Here is a 24039-nt window from a genome sequence, read left to right on the forward strand (position 1 = left end):
AGTTAGTCAGCTCAGACTAACTCTCTCTTTCTATTTGCTCCTGCCATGGGTAGCAAGCCCACTTTCAAGGGTGAGGTTCGTCCAGCAACGAGAATGAGCGCTATAAAGACCGGTGACAACCTTTGCTTAAATCACCGTTTTCAATATGCTTTGTTCTGTAAGTGCGTCACACGTATTTAAAGGGGCGTTCAACCCCGCCTCAGGCTTGGTGAAATAACACAGTCCGCGGGTACCATACGCTGCTGTGAACATATCAGCCAAGTTTTGCGGTTGTACGGGGTACGTAGAGCTCGCAAGCGGATCGCGAAGTCACCTTTCTCTCAAACGCTCTCTTTTCAACAGAAGCCAGCCTCCAGTACTCTTTTAAGGAAGCAGGCTTATGCTGTATTTCGTATTAAAGCGGATTCCCATACGCGACTGCTATTGGTAGCTGCAGTCAGTTACATAGCGTAGATACTGCAGCCGCTGCGAGGTGCTGCCAGGAGTCCACTGGCTAAGTACCCTGGGGCACCATATCTTGAAAGCCATCTGAGATGTAGACAAAGTGTGAGGAGTGCTGGTAGCTTAGTATGCACTGTGCGGCACGAAGGTCAAGTCGCTCACTGCTGCCGCGCTTATCTTGCTTAATTTGCTATCGCAATCGATGCTTCGCCTTTCGGGCGAAACTGCGACATTTCTTTTTTTATTTATTACTTTGAATTTTCGTCACTCATTCTTTCCAATAAAGTTACTAGACATCGCGATGAAGGTTTAAGAAGCGAGACATTTTGGATATTACGGACTTCGGATAAAACGGACGTTTTTTGTTGGATTATCAGGGTCCGTTGTAACGAGAGTCGACTGTATTCCTAATGCTGTCATTTATACAACTAAAACTAGAGAAACACACAGACAGTAATTGGAGAGCACCATGCTATGCAAGACGCAGTCAGAGTGCCAGAAAATGGATGCAAATGAAGCTATTATCTAGCCGGAGCGTAGCAGGCAGCAAAGGCGGGTGGCCCGACTGACATCGCCCGAGCGCCATTCCAAGCACCGTCGTTGGTCACACACGAGACTAATAGAGCCAGTGACGGTGCCGCAAAGATGTCGAAATAATCGAGCATGTCCGAATTATCGGTGTCCAAAGTAACGATCGGCGACTGTATAAGCGCGCTAGCATCCCTGCCGAGTTGCTGGGTGCGTGCATTGGTCCGAGCGGAACAGTAAAGTTTAAGATAATGGTGTAATTTCTTCTTTCTTTTCTTTTTGTCCCGCACTGCAGCCAAGTTTGTCTTAGTGTATCCCTACCTCTGCTTCAAAGCTGGTGTCGGGCTTCAGCATGAACTCGCTGACGCACTCCTTCGTCAGCCGAATGTAGACGCGGTCCTTCCTGGCCAGCTGGATCGGGAGCTCGTGCACCTGCGACACAAACAAATCGCAATCACTGCAGCATGCTTAAGTGCATAAATGCACGAATCACTGATTCATCACTTCTGCGCAGGGTTGCCAGGTCTCAAAGTAGCACCAAAATCCTTGAAAGTAGTGACACAGCCCTAATTGCATTGATGATCATCATAAGAAAATTGCTTTAACCCTTTGAGGGTCGAATTATTTTGCAAAAAACTTTCCCAGGTGGTCAAATTACTTTATTGCGGATCTTGAATGTACAAAATGTATTAAGTCGGGAATAAATAGTCAAAAATAATTAGGAACAGTATTTTGGTGTCAGCATCACTCAGAACTGCAAAATGTTCAATAGTATTTCTGAGCGTGGTACTCCTTGAAACACGGGTCTACGCACAGTGCCTTATCACAGTCTGCACACCTAAAATGCGTGTCTGTTCTCTTGGAGCGTGTCGTGTCATGTGTTGGCGCACACATGACATCTCTGCGCGCGGCTGCCTTGGGCAGAGGTCTGAGGCACCCTCTCGCGTAAGCGCGTTCCCGCGGAGAGCAAGAATACCTCGCGAACGGCGCTGATAAGCAAGTGGTGATAAACAAGCTAAGAGCAGTGCCAATCAAGATAGAAATCAACTTCCGCCGCCCCTGCGAAAGCGTGCCGACAAAGAGAAAAAGCACGTTTCGCGCGCCTCCGTTGCGATCACGCGGCGGAACCGAAACCACGAAAGCGCGTTGCCACTGAGAGCGAGAATACCTCGCGAACGGCGCTGATAAGCAAGCTAAGAGCAGCGCCAATCAAGATAGAAATCAACTTCCGCCGCCCCTGCGAAAGCGTGCCGACAAAGAGAAAAAGCACGTTTCGCGCGCCTCCGTTGCGATCACGCGGCGGAACCGAAACCACGAAAGCGCGTTGCCACTGAGAGCGAGAATACCTCGCGAACGGCGCTGATAAGCAAGCTAAGAGCAGCGCCAATCAAGATAGAAATCAACTTCCGCCGCCCCTGCGAAAGCGTGCCGACAAAGAGAAAAAGCACGTTTCGCGCGCCTCCGTTGCGATCACGCGGCGGAACCGAAACCACGAAAGCGCGTTGCCACTGAGAGCGAGAATACCTCGCGAACGGCGCTGATAAGCAAGCTAAGAGCAGCGCCAATCAAGATAGAAATCAACTTCCACCGCCCTGCAAGAGAGTGCCGACAAAGAAAAAGATGATGTTTCGCGCGCCTCCGTTGCGATCCCGCGGCGAAACCGAAACTGCCAAAGGGGCGTAGCTGCAGTCTGAGCGACACGCTGAAGCTAGCAATCAGCTTTGTTTATCTCCCCAAGAAGGTAGCACCAATTTCAAACGCATCTTGTAAGTGCTAAGAGGTGGCAGCACCTCCCGATGAGCGCTCATCATCATTATGGCGCGAAATTTCAAACGGAGGGCCGGAACCGTACCCGTACGGCAAAGACCTTGCGGGACAGAAGACCGCCGCCGTACATGTACGGCGAAAACCTTCAAAGGGTTAAAGGACAAGGAAACCAAGAAAGTCACCCAGCTGTCGACCAACGATCCCCATAATACCCATGCTGTGTGCTAGTCAATGCAGCCGTGAGAGACTTCAATTATTAACGCAAGTGAGAAGGTACTGAATTGAAGTTTAGTACTGCAGCACGAAGTGAATAAATACTGCAAATTTTTGTTTTTCCTCTTTCATCGCACTCTCTCTGAGTTCCGTTTTTGACAGGTAAGTGGGCGATCTCATGCTATTTCGGTTAAGCAGTACTACTGTTTAATGCACACTTTATCCGAGCTCCGGTCAACAACGGTTTAACGAGGTTTCACTGTATAGCTTTTTTTTAATGTCTAAAATGTTGGGATTAGCACTGCGTCCCTTCTACTCATTCAATTATCGTCATTCCTTTTTTTTCCCTGAATGCAGGCAAGTCAGAGAGTACACAAAAACTATTATATAATGTCTTAGGACACTGAAATATTTTGAAATCCTATAGAAATCACCAACAAGAATTCACATTTGTAAAGCTGCATGTAAATTTAGAACTTCATAACTTTGGCTAAAGTACAGATACAAACATCCAAGTGCCAACTTGCACTATTTGAACATCCAGGAGCATACCTGCTTACTTTTAGCTATCCTGTTGCAGTACATCTTTTGCAAGTCACATGCCAAGCTTTTAACACAGGAAAAATTGTAACTACTTTTTGTTATTGACTTTAGAAAAAACTTAAGGGGGGACCAACCAATCATGAGGCTGGTGTTCCGTTTAAGCAGCAGTTCCACTTAAGGGGTGACGCTTGAAAGTGAAAACTTGAAAGTGACTTTCTAAATGTGTTCTTTCTTCAAGTGCCTTTGCCTTATGAAAGGTTTGATAAAGTTTTCAGGAATCTATTTCAGTAAATTTGGTGTTCTTGTGCTCAGCAACATCTGGGCAACATGCTAGAACCTAAATGTGTTCCAAATGCTCAATAGACAAAAGAGGTAGTGGCAGTAAAACTTTAAATGCAATTTTCTCAACTTTCTATTTTTTCGTCATGTGCCTTTGCCTTACAGAAGTTTTGGTAATGCTTGCATCAACTGATTTCAGTGAACTAGGTATCATTTCTTTTTAAGTTATATCCCATCTACATCCTAAAGCATATTACTGCCACATTGTTTTTTCTTCCCAACTTTGGTATTTATTTATGATAATCACAATTAGTTCACTGGTATTTGCTTAGCTTTAGGATGTGCAGTGGGCCTTTGGAAATTTCTGTATACAGTCGAACCCGACTATATCGAACCCGTTTACATCGAATTATTCTATATATCGAACAATTTCTGGTCACGGTATAGTTACAATGAGTATATATAGCAAAAATTACGCTTACATCGAACAAATATTGCAGTGACTCCCGATATATCGAACGTCAAGCGGCGGAAAAGTGCCCCCAGAAGTTGGCTTTCCCTCGCGGTAGCGGGGAAACCCGGCGGCGCGGCTCCATCCATCTGCTCTCCCTACCGTGACTGCGCTGCCTCGGGCTGTTCGGGCGAGCCGTCGACACTCCCCCTGTCGCGCATAGTGGAGTCTATTAGGCCACATCCTCCCTCTTTCTCTATCTTTCACTTGCCACCCCCTCTCCACTGACGACGCTTCGCCGTGCTCTCTCACGGGTTGCAGAATCAAGCGTCCTTCCTTTCTTTAGATCACTATCTAGCGACACTCCCCAGCAAAAAATGATCCTGGCGTGCCTACAGCGCTTGCTCAGACAGCCAATCAGAGGCTCTTGTGTTCTCTTCGTGCAAGATGGCCAAAGTGCGACTTGTCAGGCTGCTTCTCTGGTTTATCGTGTTTGCGCCTTGTGGGCCTTCTCCCGCTGTGTTGCCGTGATGAAGCGGCAGAATTCGCCTTTCGTCGTGAAGCTCTAAATCATAAATCGCGTCGAACGCGATGAGAAGTTGGATGTCCCCGCAGCGTGCAAGATTCCGAGGAGCACTCTCGGCACGATTAGGGCTAAAGTGGCCAGACTCGCAACCCGGTGCCCATGGCGCCCGACGCGTACGCACGGCCGTGTACGAGGGGTTCTTCATACGTGCCGGTTTCCGCGTGCTCGGTAAGGACTGTAAATTCTGATCAATGCGACGAAGCCGTTGCCGGTGTTGCCAAAGTTTGGAGCGAGCTGTCAAAATTTCCGGGACATTCGAATCAACGGTGAACAAGTTTGTGAGTGCAGATGATGCTGTCGCGACCACGGTAGAGGCCGGCAACGAAGACTACATCGCCGACATCGTACCGAGCACAAATGAAAGTAGGCACATTGAGGAAAGCAACTACGGTCCTTTGCCCACATCCTCCGAAGTGATTGGTGCACTCTCATTAGTCCGGAGCTTCTGCGCGAATGCGGAAGGTTGCGGCCTCAGATGCTCCGACTCCTTTGACAACGTGGGAAGTGCGTGCGTCGCAGGCAGCGAAATTGCCCAAGCAGAAGAAAATGCTAGAAAACTAAGCTAGTTTCGTTAATAAAGTGATTTTATAAATGGTATGTGCTTTTATGACATCCAATTATTTAGCAGGCTTATATCGAATTATGCTCTATATCGAACTGATAGGCGTTTTTTTGCGAGTTCGATATAGCCGGGTTTGACTGTATTCCTAAAAAACCTTTATTTTAATGAGAAATTACTACAAAGGCCCATAAGAAATGACCTAGTTAGGAATATTGTATTCTGTCATATCTTTTCTTCCAAGTGAGCTATTTGAAATCTAAATACATATATGAAATCAGCATTCTACAATATATCTGCACATAAAACTTAAGCAACATATATGCTGAAAACGAAAAAAAGTTTTCATGACCCTCATCCCCCCCCTTAACCCATTAAAGACCAGCGTGACCATATGGTCACGTTAGTCTGCACAGTGGATTTCATTTAATTAAGATTAGCAAAACGGCACCAAAATCGCCTTTGACATGCTGTTAGACAGATGAGAGTTCCCTTTACGGATATCAAGTGGCAGCAGGTGTCAGTAGTTTTGTGGGAGCCCCTCGCAAGGGCGGGAATAAGTGTTGCTGTGCGAGTAGCGTCGCCATGCATCACTCCACCAAGGGGTAATGTTTTTTTTTTTTTTTTTCACTACTTGTTTGAGCAACAGTCGGATATCCTTACCTCAATATTGCTCTTTGAATATGTAACCTTCGATGAGCATTTGTGAAAGATTAATGTTTGATTTATCCATGAACGAGCGTGTTACCTTGCGCATTGCCATATGGTCACGCTGGGCCTTTAGGCTACCTAACTTTTTATTTATTTTTTTAAACTGCATTCTCATCTCTTGCACGGCTGCTGGCACGTTCCCGCAGTAGTTATTTCTTATTTTATTGTCTGAATAGGTTGATGTTGGAATAAATAGCGAAGATACTCGAAGAAGACGATGATGACGTGTCAGTGATTTATATCGACCCTCGAGAGGCACCTAGCACCTAGTCGGATGACGAGTCGGCCGATGAATACTCAGGCGGGCTCATTGACAATCTAATCAGGCGGCAGCTGTGAGCCGGCGCTGAAACTGTTTCCTCTGACGGACGCCGCATTGGTGTATCCGACTAGGACGATGACGACCCCGGAGGGCTAGGTGACGGAGAGAGGTTTCTTCTGCTGTAGTTGATGCGGCCATTCCTGCGAAATTATCCACTGCTTCTAAGTGGACGAACGATGATCTCCAGAAAAGCCTCAGCATATTTCCCTACCCAAACTTTGCTGCTTACAGGGACTTTTCACCTGTTGAGTTGTTCGAAATCTTTTTTGACGAAGCCGTCGTGGAGCTGCTAGTCGAACAAACAAGAAAGTATGCGTTATTTTTCAATATGCCCGATCCGGAGGTTACCAAAGAAGAATTATGTTTTCTGGGAGTGCACGTTTTGTCCGGCTAAAACCGCTTGTCAGGGAAAAGTGCCATTGGGACAGCGGCTTGGATATGCGCAACACGATGGCCTACAATGCTATGCAAAGAAATCGCTTCGTACAGATAATGCGATTCCTGCACTGTGCGAAATGCAAGCCTAACGCTTAGTGACAAGTTGGCAAAGTTGCATCCATTGATGGCACTATTGAAAGCAAGGTTTCTGGAGCGCTTTCAACCTGTGCGTCACCTGAGCTATGACGAAAGTATGATTGAGTATTATGGTCGTCATGGCTGTAAACAGTTTATACGCGGAAAGCCCATCTGCTTCGGCTATAAAGTATGGTGGATACCTTGTAAACTTCAAAGTGTATCAATGCAAGCAGGGGATCCCTGAACATATGAAAAATATGAAAAGGACTTCGGAAAAGCAGTGGCGTCACTTCTTCAAATGGTGGATGAACTCGCAGCAGAGACGCACGACCTTCCTTTCTTTTTCTATTTTGATAATTTATTCACAGGCATGCCACTACTCAAGCATCTCAAGGCACAGGGCTACGAAGGCACGGGCACAGTGAAGCAAAACCGTGTACCCAAAGAATGCCCTATCGCTCGACCACAATTCGTCAAGCGCCAACCTCGTGAGCACAAAGAGCCTGTGCTGAGCGACAATGGGATAATTGTTGTCCGCTGGATGGACAATTCTGTAGTAACAATCGTAAGCACCATTCACGGCGTATAGCCAATGTCATCTGCAGACAGGTACTCTCGTGTTCAGAAGAAGCAAATCAAGGTGGCTCGCAAAAAACACTGTTGCTCAGTACAAGTTTTATGGGAGGTACGGACCAGATGGATGCAAATGTAGGCGCCCATAGCATTCTAATCCGTGGCAAGAAGTGGTGGTGGCCAATTTTCAGTTGACTTTGTGATGTATCTATCAGCAACGCTTGGGTGCTAATTCGTAGCACAGGGTTCAACGTCACGCAGGTGGAATTCCGCAGGCAAATTGCACAAAGCTACCTGATGCGATGGGACAATAAGCATAGAGGACCTGGTCAACGCAGAATCCCAAAGACTGGTGATGTCCTGACTGGTACACGGTATGACCAAGTGACCCACTTTGTTGCACTAATACCTAATGGCAAGAGGTGGAGGTGTGCATGAGATAATTGCAACAGCGCAGTGCACACACAATGCAGAAAGTATGACGACGGCATGTGTATTCCAGGATTTAAACCATATCACACTAAATAAGTGCTCGACTTTTCGCCATATATGTTTTTTGTGATGTTTCATGGCTTGAAATAAATGTTTTTCCCTTCGCGTATTTTGCTGTAGCGTAAGGGCCCAGTGTGACCATATGGTCACAGGCTATATTTCAAAAACTAATTAGGCAAGAGTAATAATTTTTTGCATCTGCATTATTAGTACAAAGATAAGTTAATATATTAGATTTATTTGAAGATAGCAAGAAAAAAAGAAACCGGTCCCTAATGGGTTAAGCTGTTGTCCCCTTACTATGAATTTCGGGGTATAATGAACAGACGCCACGTAACACTCAGGTTCATTATAAGCGGGCTCGACTGTAACTAGGTAAAATGGATACACAGGATACAATGAATCGTCTCTGAAACCAGAAATATCGACCGCTGTGCACCAAGCATATCGCTTTTCACCGGGTTCCACACTCGTTAAATGTGTTTAGAAGTTCAAAGTTTCTGCGTCGAATACGCTGTCGAGCAACACTGGTCATTCTTGCCACTGCACACAAGATAGCCATACACAAGCAGCACTTCTTTTTTATCTTATCGCACCTCCATCTCGCTGTGGCATGTAGCTGATGAAGCTAGGCGGCTAGGTGCACCCTCCGAATTCGCAATCTCAGAGGACACATGTAGCTGCGTCACGCCACATTTCAATAACGCTCACCCGCATGCCGTGCCAAAAGATCAGCACCTCCCCTTCACTCTCTCACTACGCTGCACTGGCTGGCACAGCTACGTGTGACTTCCGAGATAGCGTGAAGCCAGGAAAAGCTGGCACACTGAAACAGTGGAACAGCAACAGTCACGGGGCTGCGTGAGAAAAGCAGATCGGATAGTTTCGCTTTCACAGGCCGAATGCTTCCACGTATATCGCCGCCAGTGTTTCTGGCGCAAACAAGAGTTCAAGATCGCCAGACAGCCTCTAGAACCTGTGAAGGAGTATGTTTACCTAGGTCCATTAATCACAGGGAACCCTGATCATGAGAAGGAAATTCATAGAAGAATAAAAATGGGTTGGATCGCATATGGCAGGCATTGTCAGCTCCTGACCGGAAGCTTACCATTATCATTGAAAAGGAAGGTGTACAATCAGAGCATTTTTCCAGTGCTGACATATGGGGCACAGACTTGGAGACTGACAAAGAAGCTTGAGAACAAGTTAATGACTCTGGAAAGAGTGATGGAACGAAGATTGCTAGGCATAACGTTAAGAGACAGAAAGAGAGCAGTTTGGATCAGAGAGCAAACGGGTATAGACGATATTCTAATTGACATCAAGAGAAAAAAATGGAGCTGGGCAGGTCATGCAATGCGCTGGTTAGATAACCGATGGACCATTAGGGTTACAGAATGGGTGCCAAGAGAAGGAAAACGCAATCGAGGACAACAAAAGACTAACTGTAGCGATGAAATTACGAAATTTGTGGGCGCTAGTTGGAATCAGTAGGCACAGGTCAGGGGTAATTGGAGATCGCAGGGAGAGGCCTTGGTCCTGCAGTGGGAATAAAACAGGCTGATGAAGATGATGATCATGAAGTCGATCTTTCCGTTTCGAGCTTTTCTTTAGGTAAAAAAAATATCAACCAAAGCCTCATCAACCTTTACAGGAAGACATAAAGCTCCTTTTTGGGCGGCCAAGTTGATGAGATGGCACGGGCAACCAACCCCTATCAAACATGGTTGAGCCTCTCTCATTACAGTAGAAACACACTTTTTCTTGCCAATCATGACATGGGCATTGTCCGAACACATAGCCAACAGGTTTCCAACAGCAAATTCCGAGACTTCATCTCGTTCAGAAACAGATTTTCAATCTTGTGACTCATCGCTTCCCCTTGGATTGTCCTGAGGCAAAGAATGCGGCTTTCGACTCTACTCGTTTCTTTAACGAAATATGTTGCAACAATAGGGTAAAGGTGCGTATCCCTATTGTTACTGCCATCCACAACGTTTGAAAATACTTGCTGTTTTAGGGCACCCAGCGGGATGGTGTGTTCAACTAAAAACGCCCCTGAAGAGGCATTCTGCACGAATTACACCGAGGTCGTTGTCACTGCGTACAAAACTTGCTAGGCTTGGCTGGCTGTCCACGGCTCGCACGTATCCCTGATGCTTTCTCGAAGCGATGTGGACCTTGATGTCAGACTTGCCGCCATGCGAAATGCTCAAATCACAGGCACACGTGGTGCAGAATCCAAACTTCTCCCCTTTCTACGACGGCACGAAGCACGGAAATTCTGCCATGTACGATTGCAAAAACACTTGGAAGTACTGTCGGGGCTTCGAGCCCGCCATTTCACTGCAAAGCTGCTACAGGCCGGAGTCACACTGCGTCCGACGTGGCAGCTGGTCACACAAAAGGATGGGCCAACACTGCAGTGACTGAAGCTGACTGAAGTCCAAACCTGTGCACCCATGCAAACAAAGGCAACAGCACGGCAACAGGTTTGCGGAGGTGCGGAGGTGCTGGAGGTGCTAGAGGTGCTATCGGCACTATCGAGCTTTGGATATGAATTCGTGACCCCCCTAGTAAACAACAGAAGTCACTACAACCTTGCAGCTGCTGCTGATGATGATACGACACATACGTATTGCCCTCTCGTGGCGGTGCAAGGTACCAGGGTGTTGTTTTACTACATTTGCACATTGTCCTTTCTTTTATCGCAAATAAAATGTTTTCCGTTAAATTTCAAGCAAGATTCGTAAAATGGTAAGACTGCTCGAAATTCGTACATTTTACGGAAAATTTGGAAGAGTTGGCAGGTATGCATTCCCATGCTAGGGCACAATTCAAGATGCTTCCAAAGTATGCAATATTGTCAATTTCACCCACGTTGGTGTTTTGAGCCAAACAAAGGAAGAGCATCCACCCTGTGAGCCAATCGATGCGGACCAAATGGTGAATTTGACATGGCAGAATTTGAAATGTCCAGATTAGCACCTTTGCATAAAGTGCTCTATCGGCAGTTCACTAATGCCAAATTCTTAATGCTTCCAGCCTACAGCCAAGCTGACAGCCAAGAACCACAATGTCTCGAAGCAATGCAGCAAAACCGCTAGCACAGCATGGCTCACCCTAGGCTTCGCTGGCTTTCTCTCTTCGGTGTCGATTGCCTTAACAGGGGCTAGCCAGACCAGCTGGCAGTTCTGCAGAACCAGACGGCCAGCGGCGGTGTCCTCAGTGATGTCTGCATCGAGGCGCAGGCAAGCGAACAGCTCACCGCCTTGGGCATAGTATGCTTCAGTCGAGTTGGCCGACGACGTCTGCAGATTGTCCGTGACATCGAGGGACACCCGTATGTTGTACCTGCAAAAGAGAGGTATTGAAGGAACACCACAGCCAACACCACCAGCTACAGCCATGAGAAAAATGGAACTGTTCCTCATGAAAGTTCTGGCTAGCTTACCAAGGAATAGTAAGCTTGACACAGTCATTGAACTAAATGAATGGGCCCTGTACAAAGCAGTTCGGATTCAATACTCGAAGTTACCAAGAAATATACAGACACAACTGAATATTCGAATACAGCAGAACCTCGCGCATATGTCTTGGAAAAAAACGCGAGAATGGAATGGAATGGAAAACTTTATTGGTTCTTTAAGATATTAGCGAGTTGAGGACGAAGTCTTCATTCTTGAAAACTTTGGGTCCTCTTCAGCCTTGGGTGGGCCCCTAGTCCAGGGCACCACTGAGTCGGGCCACCTCGCTTGCGTGTGCTATGAGGGCCCTTTGGACCTCATAGCAAACGCGAGAAAAAACATACTAACCAGGAAAACGTACGGTCTGAAGTAACTAAAAAATTTGAAAGACTCAACTATTGTTGACATCCACGTAATGCGAAGCGTCGCAGATCTGAGACGCTGAAGCACATCGAGCTGGTGGTGCTCCGCGGCCCGAGATGCGTTTTGTTGCTTTCCTATTGCATTTTAAGAGGGCGATGGGAAACTAAACCGAAATCGAGCTGGCAGGTGACGCCGGATGCCACCAAAGCGAAACGTGATGCCCAAATCGCACCGCCTGCTGCAGGGAATGGAGGCGCATTTGGGTTATCGCCTACTAAGAGCATGCAGTACACTACCAATGGCACTAGACACCATGCGCTGTAAAACAGATAGGTGAAGATGCTTATCAAAATAGGTTTGGCAGCGACAATTGCGAATGCGGCGTGCGACGACCGAGGCGGAGATCTCCTGGTGCCGGAATAAGAAACTGCACGCCGTCGTTTTCACAAGGGACAGGTGGCGATACTGTTTTCAATCGCATGTGCCTCGCGCCTTTTCCTGTTCACATGGGGTCTAGCGGGCAGAAAACATATACAGTGCAGTCCATTTATAGCGACACCATTTATAATGATACCATATATAACGATATATCGGTTATAATGATGAGTCGACTTAATAGTTAAGTTGACTGTTGCACAATGAAATAGCCCAAATAGGAGATGCTTTGCAAAACAAAACCTTAATGTAAAAATTCTGCTAACCTACTTTGGAAAGCCTTGCTCGAGGCTATTCGCACCTTCCAGATACGCTAGCGCCACCACGCGGATTTTTTCGAAAGCCGGGAGGGGGTGACGGAATTCTCACTCACACGGTTTCTGCAGCTATTTTATCGTTTTGGTACTCTTCGATATGGAAAAAAAAACAGTCGACAAGCGAAGAGCAACCGCACGTACAGTGTGCCACAATGCACAAATCGTGCGATATTGGGAAAAGTAAGCCTCCACCACTTTCCAAAAAAGAAGAAACGGTGGAAGTTGTAGGCGGTCAAGCTCCACATTGGGAAGCAAGTGAGCGAAGAAATGGTCATATCTAGCGAGCATTTCAACAAAGAAATTCTTTTGGGGTCACTTTGGGGAGTGTAATTGACTGTTGCGCTGCTCTCAAAGATTCGTTTGATTTTTGTGGCAAGCTGACTGTGAAACTTTGCCTTAAAGACGAGTTGAAGCCCTTACGAGAAACATCGTGACTTCGCAAAAGATCCCGCTGCGGTCCCACAAAGCAAGAGTGGTTAGCAGAAGAAAGCCCTTCACAGATTCCCAAGTTTAAGTATGCAAGTGTCACTGTTTATTAAATTTTCCACCTGCACTCACGCTGTTTAGGCAAATACTTTGTGATGTTGCCTGACGCTGCGTCGCGAGCATTGCAAAATAGATAACATAACTAGAGTCGTTCTGTGTGAGAATGAAGCAGGCGGTCAATACACCAGTCATTCGCTGCTTTATTTATTTATTTTTTTGGCCGTAGTGAAAGGTGTGTACCGATGGGAGGTCGTGCGCGCATGCGTTTCTGATTTTGCATGTTTCGTTTGGTTTTAAAGCGTCTCTTCTACAACAATGTTGCGGGAAACAAGGGCCAGGACTACGTACCTGAAGCTTTCATTGATGAAGACTGCGCATCCGAGCTTCCCTACAGCACGCGAAAATGCTACGTAATCATGCTGGAACGGGGCACGCTGGCACACCTCAACGTCTCGCTCATATATGTTTGAAATGTTTCCGTGCTATCCGGCATTTTTAACAAGTATTCTGCAACTAAGCCGGTTCACGGAGCCATGTGTCTCGTTGTGAATGCACATAACGTTTATTTTATGCAGCGGCACTGGGGGTACTGCACTTTGTTTACATCCGAGCGCAACCGATTAACTGCTCTGTGTCAATTCTCGTACATTGCGTATAGATTACAAAACATAAGGAGACATGGAGCCCTTTACGGCGCCAGATACATTGCAGACTTGACCTTATGCGGCGGGCCTCTCACAGTGCTTGTCTGCAGGCAGAGTGACTCGACCTGGACAGCCGCGCTTGTCTCTCGTATTCCACACCATATTACCGTATTTACTTGCATAATGATCGCACTTTTTTGTCAGAAAAATTGACGCAAAATCAGGGGTGCGATCATTACGCGTGTTAAATTTCCCGCGAAGAGAAAAAAAATTTTTTTTCGGCCCGCATTAGCTGCGGCACACCGAAACAAAAATGGCGGCCGGCAGAGCAAGCCGAACCCACCGAACGCGATTTTTTTTTTTTCTTCTCGCGAGTACATTTCGTGCATTGAACCAGTTTCTTCCGTATCAGTAATGAATAATATCGTTAATATTGGCAAGTTTGCAGCAATAACGTAGCCATGTCCACTTTGAGGGGACAGAAACAGATCTGGCCATGTGTTTCAGAAACACATGGCCGGCATGCTGCAGAAACTGCGGCATCTGTCCTTACTACTATCCTAATACGGCACGTTTCCGCTAAGGGTGGGTAAATAGCTGTGTTACAAGCGTTGGCGTATGAATAGGGCACACTTTTAACATATCAGTGTAAACGTGGCTACTATGGTTGCCGCTCGCGATTTGTTGCGTGCCCACAAGTGCAGATGAGAAGAATCAAAAGTCGCCTTTTTTGTTGTTGTTGACCACAACTATTATAAAGCCTACACATAATAAAGGCAAGTTTGGTTGCAGCTTTCTTTTAGTCATGGAAGTGCGGAAAGTGATGAAAGTAATGAAATGAGGCATCTACTTAAGAATGTTTGGTGCGTGCAGACCGCTTGGTTTGTCTTGAAGAGTCATTCGCGTAGCATTTGACAGATGGTAAGGGCGATCAATATTATCTAGACTTGGCACACAACATATCGCTGCGGCAAGTTCGGGTGCGATCATTACACGGGAAATAAAAAAATTTTGAGAACAAAATTCAGTGGTGCGATCATTACGCGCGTGCGATCATTATGCGAGTAAATACGGTATATGGCCAGTGTTAAACGTAGCGTCTCCTTCTACAACACATATCTGCATTTCCTTAGCAAGGTCCAGTATCACGCTTAGAGATACCAGAGGCCCATAGGCCGCCTGCTTCTGGACATGCGCAGGCTTTTGTATTGCCTCCATCACCTCTATCCCCGCCATATTGATATGTTGTCCTACAGGCGCTGGAAAGTGCGAATATAATTGCACTGACGTCAGCACAAAGTGCGCCCCATGCATCAGATAGCGATGGAGGCTTTGCTATGGAGCGGTGTTCTTGGTCGATTGCTTTCGGAGATACAATCTCTTTTACAACATTTCGCATAAAACTCGGCACCAGACAAGGGGCTACAGCTTTCCACGTGCACAACAGTGCACACTGTTGCCCGCAGACACCGACCCATCCGGTGATGAGCGTGAGAGTGATCGCATCTCATATCGCTGAAAGTGATCGACCAAGGATACGGCGACACGCAAATCTACCTCTGGTGATGCTAAATCTGCACGCAATGCTTGTTCAGTTGTACCCAAACCAGTGCTTCTGAAGCAAGGGATGCATGCTCACTGCCAGATGCGTGGCAGCCCATGCTGTAGCCACCACCTCAAGCGCCATAAACAAGTCCACGTCAGTGGGATCTGGATTTTTTTTGTTTTTGGTGCACTTTTCTCGCCGGGCAGCAGATTATGCAATGCGCTAGGTACAAAAAAACGGTCATCACCTGTCAATAGAGACATGCGGCCGAGCCATATGAAACGGGCAATAAACAAACAAGATGGCAATTACGATGGGTTTTGGCACACACGATCACTTCCGGCGCTTGGTTGTTTCTGTTAACAGAAATGGCAGCAGAATCTTAAGGGGGGACACTGTTTTTCAAATAATGTGCATAATGTTTTCCATCAATATTCATGAAACTTTCCATTCTTGTTAAGACTATTGTGCTGATTTCAAATATGTAATTATTTTTACAATAGGCCATTTAGTTCTGAAGATAAATGAAATTCGTTGTTCATAATTTGCAGAAACAATAGGGGGAAAAAATGCGCTACAAAATTCATATTGGCACATGCCTGGGTACTAGAAAACATAAGGAACACAATGGTAGGAATACTATTTTGATACATCAAATATTACTAATTTTATAGCAATTCAATCTTTACTGTTCGAATTGTGGCTACCCTACTGTCTGATCTAAAGCAGAATTGAAAATTTTTAAAGCATAAATTCGAAAATCTGACCCTACCACTGTGTACTTTGCACACTCAGCTACAAGCCACAACAAAAATTATGGCTCTATCTGCTTTGAAGGCAGAGATATCGCCGCTGCAAATCAGCAACAAGTCAAAAGTCGGTGTTTTGAGAAAACGAGAAAAAAGGATTACATTCACTTTTAATCAAAAGTACAGAAATAATTTTGCATTATTTTGCAGTGAAAGTGGCTAAAAGCCACCAGGAATGTAGTCGCTCTGACCACGGCCACCCAAATGCGGCAAAAAGATCGTTTAGCACCTTTCGCCGATTCCCGGTGGCTTGCACCGCGCGCGCGGCAAGGTTGTCGTTCACGCGGGTCGAGCTTCACGCCGACGCAATATCGCGCACGTGATAACGATCTTTATGGCAAGGCCAGATTACCGATCGCTTTTGCCTCCTGCGACGCTGCTGCCGCACACCTTGCACTTGAGAAACGACATCAGTGCGTTCACTGAGTCCTACTGAGGAAAGCAAAGCCTGCCTCGGCGTCGACTGGCGCGGCTGCAACGCCGTCGGCGCGAGTGAGCAAGTTCAACACCCGCTTTGTTGCTGGCGTTGACGCAAGATCTTGAAGTTTTTTTGAGCATTCATCTCCCTCTGCAACAAATCCGCACGCTGCAACATTGCAGTGTCACGCGGAACGCGGCCGCTGTCCGTAACGATTTCACTCATTTGTGAGCTGGCTAGGCCTACTTCGGCATCGTCCGCGGCTTCGGCATCATTTGCGGTTGGCGGCGAGCTACTCTTGATCCTTTCAGAAGGAATGGAGCGCTTTTGAAAGTTATAAGCTGATCGCTTCTTCGTTTTGCCGAACTTGTGCCTCGTGGCGAACTTCCCCGGTGGATCGGACATCGTTCGGCATGTGCCAACAAACCTACGAGACGCGCCGTCGCGTCGCCTGCGGAGTGGAGCAGACGATGGGAACCTCGCGCAGCCAACCACAGCACGCGCTTTTGGTCACGTGCGCTAGTCAACGAATCGAATCGCGCGTTCGGGCATTTTTCCTCCCCGGATTTCAACGTCACTGGCGCACCGACGGAGTCAATTTTGGCGGGAAATTCAAGGAGGAAAGCTCCTCTTTCCAACGAGACCAAGATGGCTGCGATCGCGCACATAGAAAGAGAGCTACGCGCCGCGATAAAAAGGGCTGTTTTTGCGCGGAATTCAGCTCACAGTGATGTTATAAATTGATATTGCGGACGAAATACTCTTCCCTGAGATTCGAAACTTGGTGAATAAAGGAATATTAGCTGTAGAAATCGAAAATTTGGTTTTCAAAAAATCGTTTTTTTTTGCTATTTTTTCGCCGTGTCCCCACTTAAGCGCACTGTGGCAGCATTTTATGCAATTTAGGTGGGGGGAAAGTGCATCACAGCATCGGAGCCTGCTAGCCTTGCTCGGGTAGGTGATGTGCAGGGTAATGTTCTACCAAATTTTGACGATGCAGGATTGCAGTCAGCGTCATTTCGTTGTGGAGAGAAACGAAATGCATAGAAGCCTATGGTAGTTTGCTGGGGACACGAAATATTTCATTTTCAGATGTCATTATCACGGATTTAAACTGTATTGAATTCTGAAATCAGATACCTTCAGTTTGACACAGGAGTATTTTTAGACTTACTTGAACTTTCAGATACAGTAAAAGCTCGTTAATTCATACCTCCTTAATTTGAATTTTCAAGTAATTCAAACTAAGTGGTGCAGTTCAGCCATCCTCTACAGAGTGCCATGTTTTGAAAAGTTCATTAATTCGAACACTAATCCAGTTCACCATGAATAATTCAAACTGCACAGCACTGTAGCCAGCTTGCAGTCTCTGCTGCTAAGCGACAGATGGTGCAACATACCCATCACTATAATCGCGTGTTTCTACAGGGCAGCACTTGCGTTAATTCGCAAATGCTCTGGCGCATCGTCATGGACAGTGGAACACACAGCATGTTCTGTGGCAACCCCAAGATTGACCACTCTCTCTCCGTCGCCAGTGTAATCGCAACAGTTAAGCCTGCAAGTGCGGAAGCTGCGCCATTGCTTTATTTTGTTTCGTGTCTCGTGGGAAGCGTTTATCGCAAATCGACACTGCTCGCATGCCGCTGTGTCGTCTTGTGGCAAGTACGGTGCCAAAACGTTGAAGGAGAAATTGAAAATTCTGTGCGAAGTGTATGCAGGGAAGCTGAGCAAGAATGAAATCGCCAAGAAGCACAAAATACGAAGAAGCATGCTATCAACATACATCCGGAGCAAGAAGACGATTGGGGACGCCTACACAGCTGAAACTTTTGCCAAGGACCGAAAAAGGCTTCGTACAGTTAAGCACCTGGACCTGGAGACAGCGTTGCTCACATGGATTAAAGTTGGAAAATTTAAACACGGAGAAGGGCCCAAATATCTAGTGAGATTTAGAAGTACTGACGGCTGGGCGTGTTGGTAATCCATACTCAAGGAAGAATGGTTCAAATGAACAGGGATGAGATAGAAAATACAGACTGACTGAATCACGCCTGGCTTTTCTTCAGTTTCGAAGAGAAGATGCTTTCCGGCTCATTCAAGCTCTGGACAATAAAGCGACAGCAATCGCTTTCAGAGAGAAAAAGCAAAAAGCCATCACAGGCTTTCTTTTGCAAATAAATGTAGTTCCCAGAGGTGCTCCCACTTTCTTCCTTTGAGGTTTTTTTTTTTTTTTTTTCCGCCAACTGAACCACTTTTGTTGGTTCGAATTTCGATTAATTCAACATCGTTAAGTGTCCCTGTAAAATTTGAATTAATGAGCTTTTACTGTATTCCCACAGCCCTGCCATTAACTTGTTCTGCAAATTACAAACACACCGTTAGCACCACAGGGACCAAGCTTCCGTGACTGCATAACCGTGAGTGATTATTGGTTAGCAAGATTTCAAAGCAGTCCTAGCATGCAGCACCTAAAGGGAGTGCAGCAAACTGAGGTGGCAGTGCCACCATCGGGCCTGCCGGCGTTACCTATGCTGCCTTTCACACTGGGCAATCTTTTCCAACTCACTGGGCAATGATGTCTGCCCGTGCCATCTCCTCAACGTAGAGCAGTTCGTGCATCCGCGCCCTGTAGTTCTCACGCGTCAGCTCTTCTCCAATGACGGCTTGCGTCAGCAGGAACGTGTCCACATCCGGAGCCGGGTACATGTCATACAGGCTCTGTACCTTGGCACTGCAACAACAAAGGCAACTTCTCTACATACGCACACATGCCACAAGTTTCCAGATGTCGGCAAATGTGCATTCACCACAGTCGCAAACTGGCAAAACTGTGAACACTGCTCCTGTATTTAACCTGAAACCCTGAAATGTTTGTTTGTTCTTACTTCGTGAGCAATTCAATTACCAATTCATCTGGCCACACATTTTGACTGAAATCTTTTCGTTCCAACAAGGGACCCACATACCTCCTGCGTTCTGTGAAGGGCACCAGGTCAATAGCGGCTGCATTCCAGCGTCCCATACCCGTCAGGATGAGACGGCGGCTGCGCTCAATGGAACCCATCATGTCTGGTGCCACCATGTCGACGCTGAAGTTTCGTATCAGCACGGGGTAGCCGCCAAAGTCAAAGGCCAACGTTTGCACAAACGTGGCATACATGGACGACTGGAAGCCAACCTAGAGGACAATGAGGACAGGCAGGAGGACTGAGAAGAGACACCAATGCACACAAAGCCACAGTCAGCTTAGGTGCGGATCCCAATTAGACTAGAACTAGGAATCGGATGCCATTCGTACATAATTTTCTGTACATCCAACTTCTTTTTCAAATCACATCCAAAAAGACGTTCACTAATTCTATTTTTCAGTTCATTTGATTCTGACCAAATGTCCCGGTTGGCACCCATACTGTGGGCCATTTCTATGAGCCAATACTTAACATATTTACTCGCATAATGAATGCGGCCCCCACTTATCCAATCAAGAAGTGTGTTTTCTTTTTCTCACATAATGATCGCACCCTGAACTTGCTGCCGTGAAGTACGAGACACACGGTACGGATCGGCGTCTGATAAGGCGTCGGGTGGGCGCAATCGTGCCCAACAGAGTGTCATACCGTGTCGCCTACTTTTATTGCGATAGCAATTACAGTGCAGTCCACTTATAACGATATCGAGAAAAACGAAAAATATGATCGTTATAACCGATGATTGCTATATCTGGACTGCAGTTATCAAAAAAAAAAATAAATAAATAAACGCGTTTGCGCTCTTTACCTTTGCAGCTCTGAACTCGAATTCGCTACTTGCTCTAAAGAATAGATGATGTAGACAGTAGGCCGTGAAAAACAAACTTTATTTCTAGCGCCAATGACCGTGTCAAGGATTAGGCGCGCCGAAATAGTCCGAAATCTGCACTTGCTTTTGCGGCAGCTTCAGCTTCACAACCGCGGTGTGCATGGATTCCAGCTGCTGCGCGAACACTGGCGGCAATTCTTTAGCATGCATAAAATCAATTAAGGAGTCGATCGACGATAGTGCACTTTGCGTGGACATCGTGGTCGGGGTCAAGGAGCCACTGTCGATCTCGTTGCCACTGTCGCTGATGCCGTCGCCACCGTCGCACAACTTCGCGTCTGTCGAGACAGCACATCTTCGGCGATCGCCTCGTCGGTGACCTCATCGCAGAACGAGGCAGCACTGTCTGCAGTCAACAACTCCTCCTTCGACACACCACCTGTGTCACCAGTAGGAACGAGCTCCCAGAGCTCGGTTATGTCAGCGACTTCCACCGGGTCGGTCTCAGCAGGTTGGGGAAGTTCGTCCTTACGCACAAAGCCCGCCTTCTTGAAGCAATTGGTGATGAACCACTGGTAAAGCGCCTCTTCAACATCGGCGTTCAAAGGGTCTCTAACCCCTTTTCCGCTGATCGGAATGGCCGCTGATAGCTCCTGCCTTCACAATCGCGGTGCTCCCGGTTTTCAAGATGGTTGATATCGTTAACTGGACGAGCTCATACTTCTTCACGAGGGCGCTCACCTTGAAGCCGCATCGAGAGTCCTGCAATATATCCATCTTCGTGTCAAGCGACACCGCTTTGCGCTTTGTCGGCGCCATCTTCGAACTGAGTTGAACCGTTGGTTGCACGCTGCTTCGGTGTCGTCAGCCTGCTATCGCGAGAGAGACGCGGGACGGGCGCCACCGCGCCGCTTTGCTTGTCGCTTCTTTTTTTCTTTCTCTCTCTTTCGGAGCGACTGTGGCCGACGCGCATGAAGCAGCTAGCGCCATCTTGTGGCGCGCGGCGCCAACGTTGGCTGCGCCTACTCGTGCGCGGGCGGGGCGAGACGCGCTGCGCGGTAATGGCGGCAGATACGAACTTACGGAGGTAAACATCGCCTGGTCTCGACATCGTTCGTTTCAGGGAACTAAGCAACGCAAACGTTACGATTATTTGGCACGGAAAACGCCGTCCAGACTGCAAAATTTTGATCGTTATATCCGATATGTGGTGAATAACCTATCGTTATAAATGGTTTTTTTCCCCATAGACCTAATGCATAAAATGACACTGTCATGTCGACCCATCGTTATAACCGATATATCGTTATATGTGGTATCGTTATAAGTGGACTGCACTGTACATGGACACTCTAGGCACATTTTTGCCGTCGTCGCCAAGCGCCGCATGGTGTAGGTGCGAGTGAGAGCGCGAGGGAAGCCGATGATTGCGGCTCAATCTTGCGTGCCGTCTTTCGCCGTGCAAAAGGCCCTAGGGGGGGGGGGGGGGGGGGTTGTACTCAGGCAGCAACTGCCTATTGCACAACCATGCCCGAAGGGCACTGACAATCATGGCTCAATCTCCCGTGTACAAAAGAGAAAAGCGGAAAGGAAACACGCAGTCTTCTGTCACACCCATGGCGCCGAGGGGGAGGGGAGAAGGCAAAGGCGTGGCGTTTTACTTTGGCAGCAAGTGCGCATTGCGCGACCAAGGCTCACCCTATCTTCAAAGCGGTCTGTGTTGGGGGCTGAGTCGATGGCGGCTCATACTTGTGTGCGTGCTGCGTTCTCCCTGCTCAGTTTGCGTTGAAGCGGATGTTTGCAAGTTTATACGGCCAATAAAACTACTATGCTTACTTCGTGTAGCTGTCTACACATTTGCTATCGCAATCAATGGTTCGCATTTCAGGCGAAACTGATTTTCTTAGAGGTGGCTGCGGAAAAAGAAAGCATCACTCATAATTTTACCTCACGTAATGGACACAGCCTCCAATTTTGCACACATTTTTAGGAAAAGAACGTGGATTCATTATGCGAGTACATACGGTATGTGATTTTGACCCTGAAATAAACCAAACCTTTCTTTTCTTTCTTTTTCTTTTCTTTTTGCTACCCGCTTGTTATAACTCGGTAATGTGGAAAGTTGGGCTAGTTGGTGATTAACCATCATACCTTGCTGGCGAAGCAGCGCACTGACACGGACACAGTGAAGACGCACAAGAAAAAACGACACTCACTGAGAGTGTCGTCTTTTCTTGCGCGTCTTCACTGTGTTCATGTCAGCGCGCTGCTTCGCCAGCAAGGTATGGTGTTATAACTTTAGGAGGAAATTAAATGTAAGCGTGAAGGCCAGTTTCATACATACAAAAAAAACGAGTTAGAGAATGTGTTGTCCAAGATCTATCTTTCATAGTCTTCAGGTTGCTTAACCTCACGCCTATAAGTACACATTCGTGGACTGTCTTAATAGACTGGTCAAAACAATTGTGCTTCACCCAAATGGCGACCCTAATCGTAACCCCAATGGCTGCAGCCTCTGTCTTGGCGGCACTAGGGGTCAGTGAATGCGCTGGTATAACTTTCGCTGAAAATGGCTATTTTTGGTCCTAGGAAAGTTTTCAAACGGAGATGAGAGCTCACAATGAACCATAATAATCATAATCATAAGTTTCTAATGTGCCCTTTTTTTTAAAAAATTTAACCAAAAATTGCCTGCACGGTGCAATCAAATACGAAACCACGTCCGCAACATTCACAGCAGCCTACCATTCATTGTCATCAACAGAACAAGTTCTCATGTGGGACGACAATGACAACATGCAACTTTCATTCAGTCTTTCATTACAAAAGCTCGTTAAAAAAATTCATAATTTTCCATGCTATGTTAGCGGCAACAAAGTCGCGTAACACACTCCCGGCATTACCCAGAATGACATGCGTCACAGGCTGAATTAGCAAAGTGGTTAGTCTAAGTGCGAGCGGTCAACCCATTTGCGACTGTTGTGAAGCAGTTCGATAAATGCGGAACATCAAACTCGCCATGCACCCTACTGCGGACAGCATCTTGCAGTCCATCGCCAGTAATAAAGTGCCGTCCGAGTATGGCAACAATGAACATAAGGTGCAATTTCCCATTTTTTGAATGGCGAACTTCGCTGGTTTCATCTTTTTTCCAAGTGCCAGCGTCAGCGGCATGCTCATATAGAAATCAGTTGCGCATTTAGATTTCTACTTCGTTTAGGAGCACTAATGCCATTTCTACATTATTACTTTCTAATTTGAACAATTTACTTTCTGCAGCATATTAGGACCTGGTAAATACAGTTGAACCTTGCAATAACGAAAGCGGCGGGGAACGCAAAAGAAAATTAACTTTTGCGAAAATTTCATTGTTACGAAATGAGACAGCACAGATAGATAATGCGTCACAGGATGAAACTTTACTGTCAAAATTCCTAAGGCTACTTTGGCAAGCTCGCTCAAGGATATAAAACTGCACTGCCCATAGTATAAAGTGCGCCACATGCGTTGATCCACAGCAGCAGCACTGTCGTGGAGCACTATTCTTTGTAAAGTGCTATCCAGGATATGATCACTTTTGCAAGATTTTGCGTAACTCAGCCGAGGAAGCAGAGTCACAGTACTCCACGCAAGCAACCACATTTCTCCAGCGTACGCTGTTGCCTGTAGATGCCAATGCGTCCGGTGCGGAGCGCTAAAGTGATCGTATCTTGTATATCTGAAGGCAATCGGTCGAGATTACGGCCTCTTCGTGCAAATCTAAGTTAGGTGC

The 24039-nt window shown here is 46.7% G+C and overlaps 1 protein-coding gene across 1 annotated transcript in view; it reads right to left on the reverse strand.

Annotated features, from left to right (window-relative positions):
- The window catches only part of LOC126538735 (probable helicase with zinc finger domain), a 95452-nt gene that overhangs the window by 52435 nt on the left and 18978 nt on the right, over positions 1-24039 (reverse strand). Inside the window, exons 7-10 of the mRNA XM_050185468.2 lie at positions 19436-19647; positions 19036-19200; positions 11104-11335; positions 1291-1401 (exon numbers count right to left, since the gene is read on the reverse strand). Of these exons, the coding sequence (XP_050041425.1) occupies positions 1291-1401; positions 11104-11335; positions 19036-19200; positions 19436-19647 (720 nt within the window). The remainder of the gene's footprint in view (positions 1-1290; positions 1402-11103; positions 11336-19035; positions 19201-19435; positions 19648-24039) is intronic.

Source organism: Dermacentor andersoni, chromosome 8 (assembly GCF_023375885.2).
Source record: "Dermacentor andersoni chromosome 8, qqDerAnde1_hic_scaffold, whole genome shotgun sequence".
NCBI lineage: Eukaryota > Metazoa > Arthropoda > Arachnida > Ixodida > Ixodidae > Dermacentor > Dermacentor andersoni.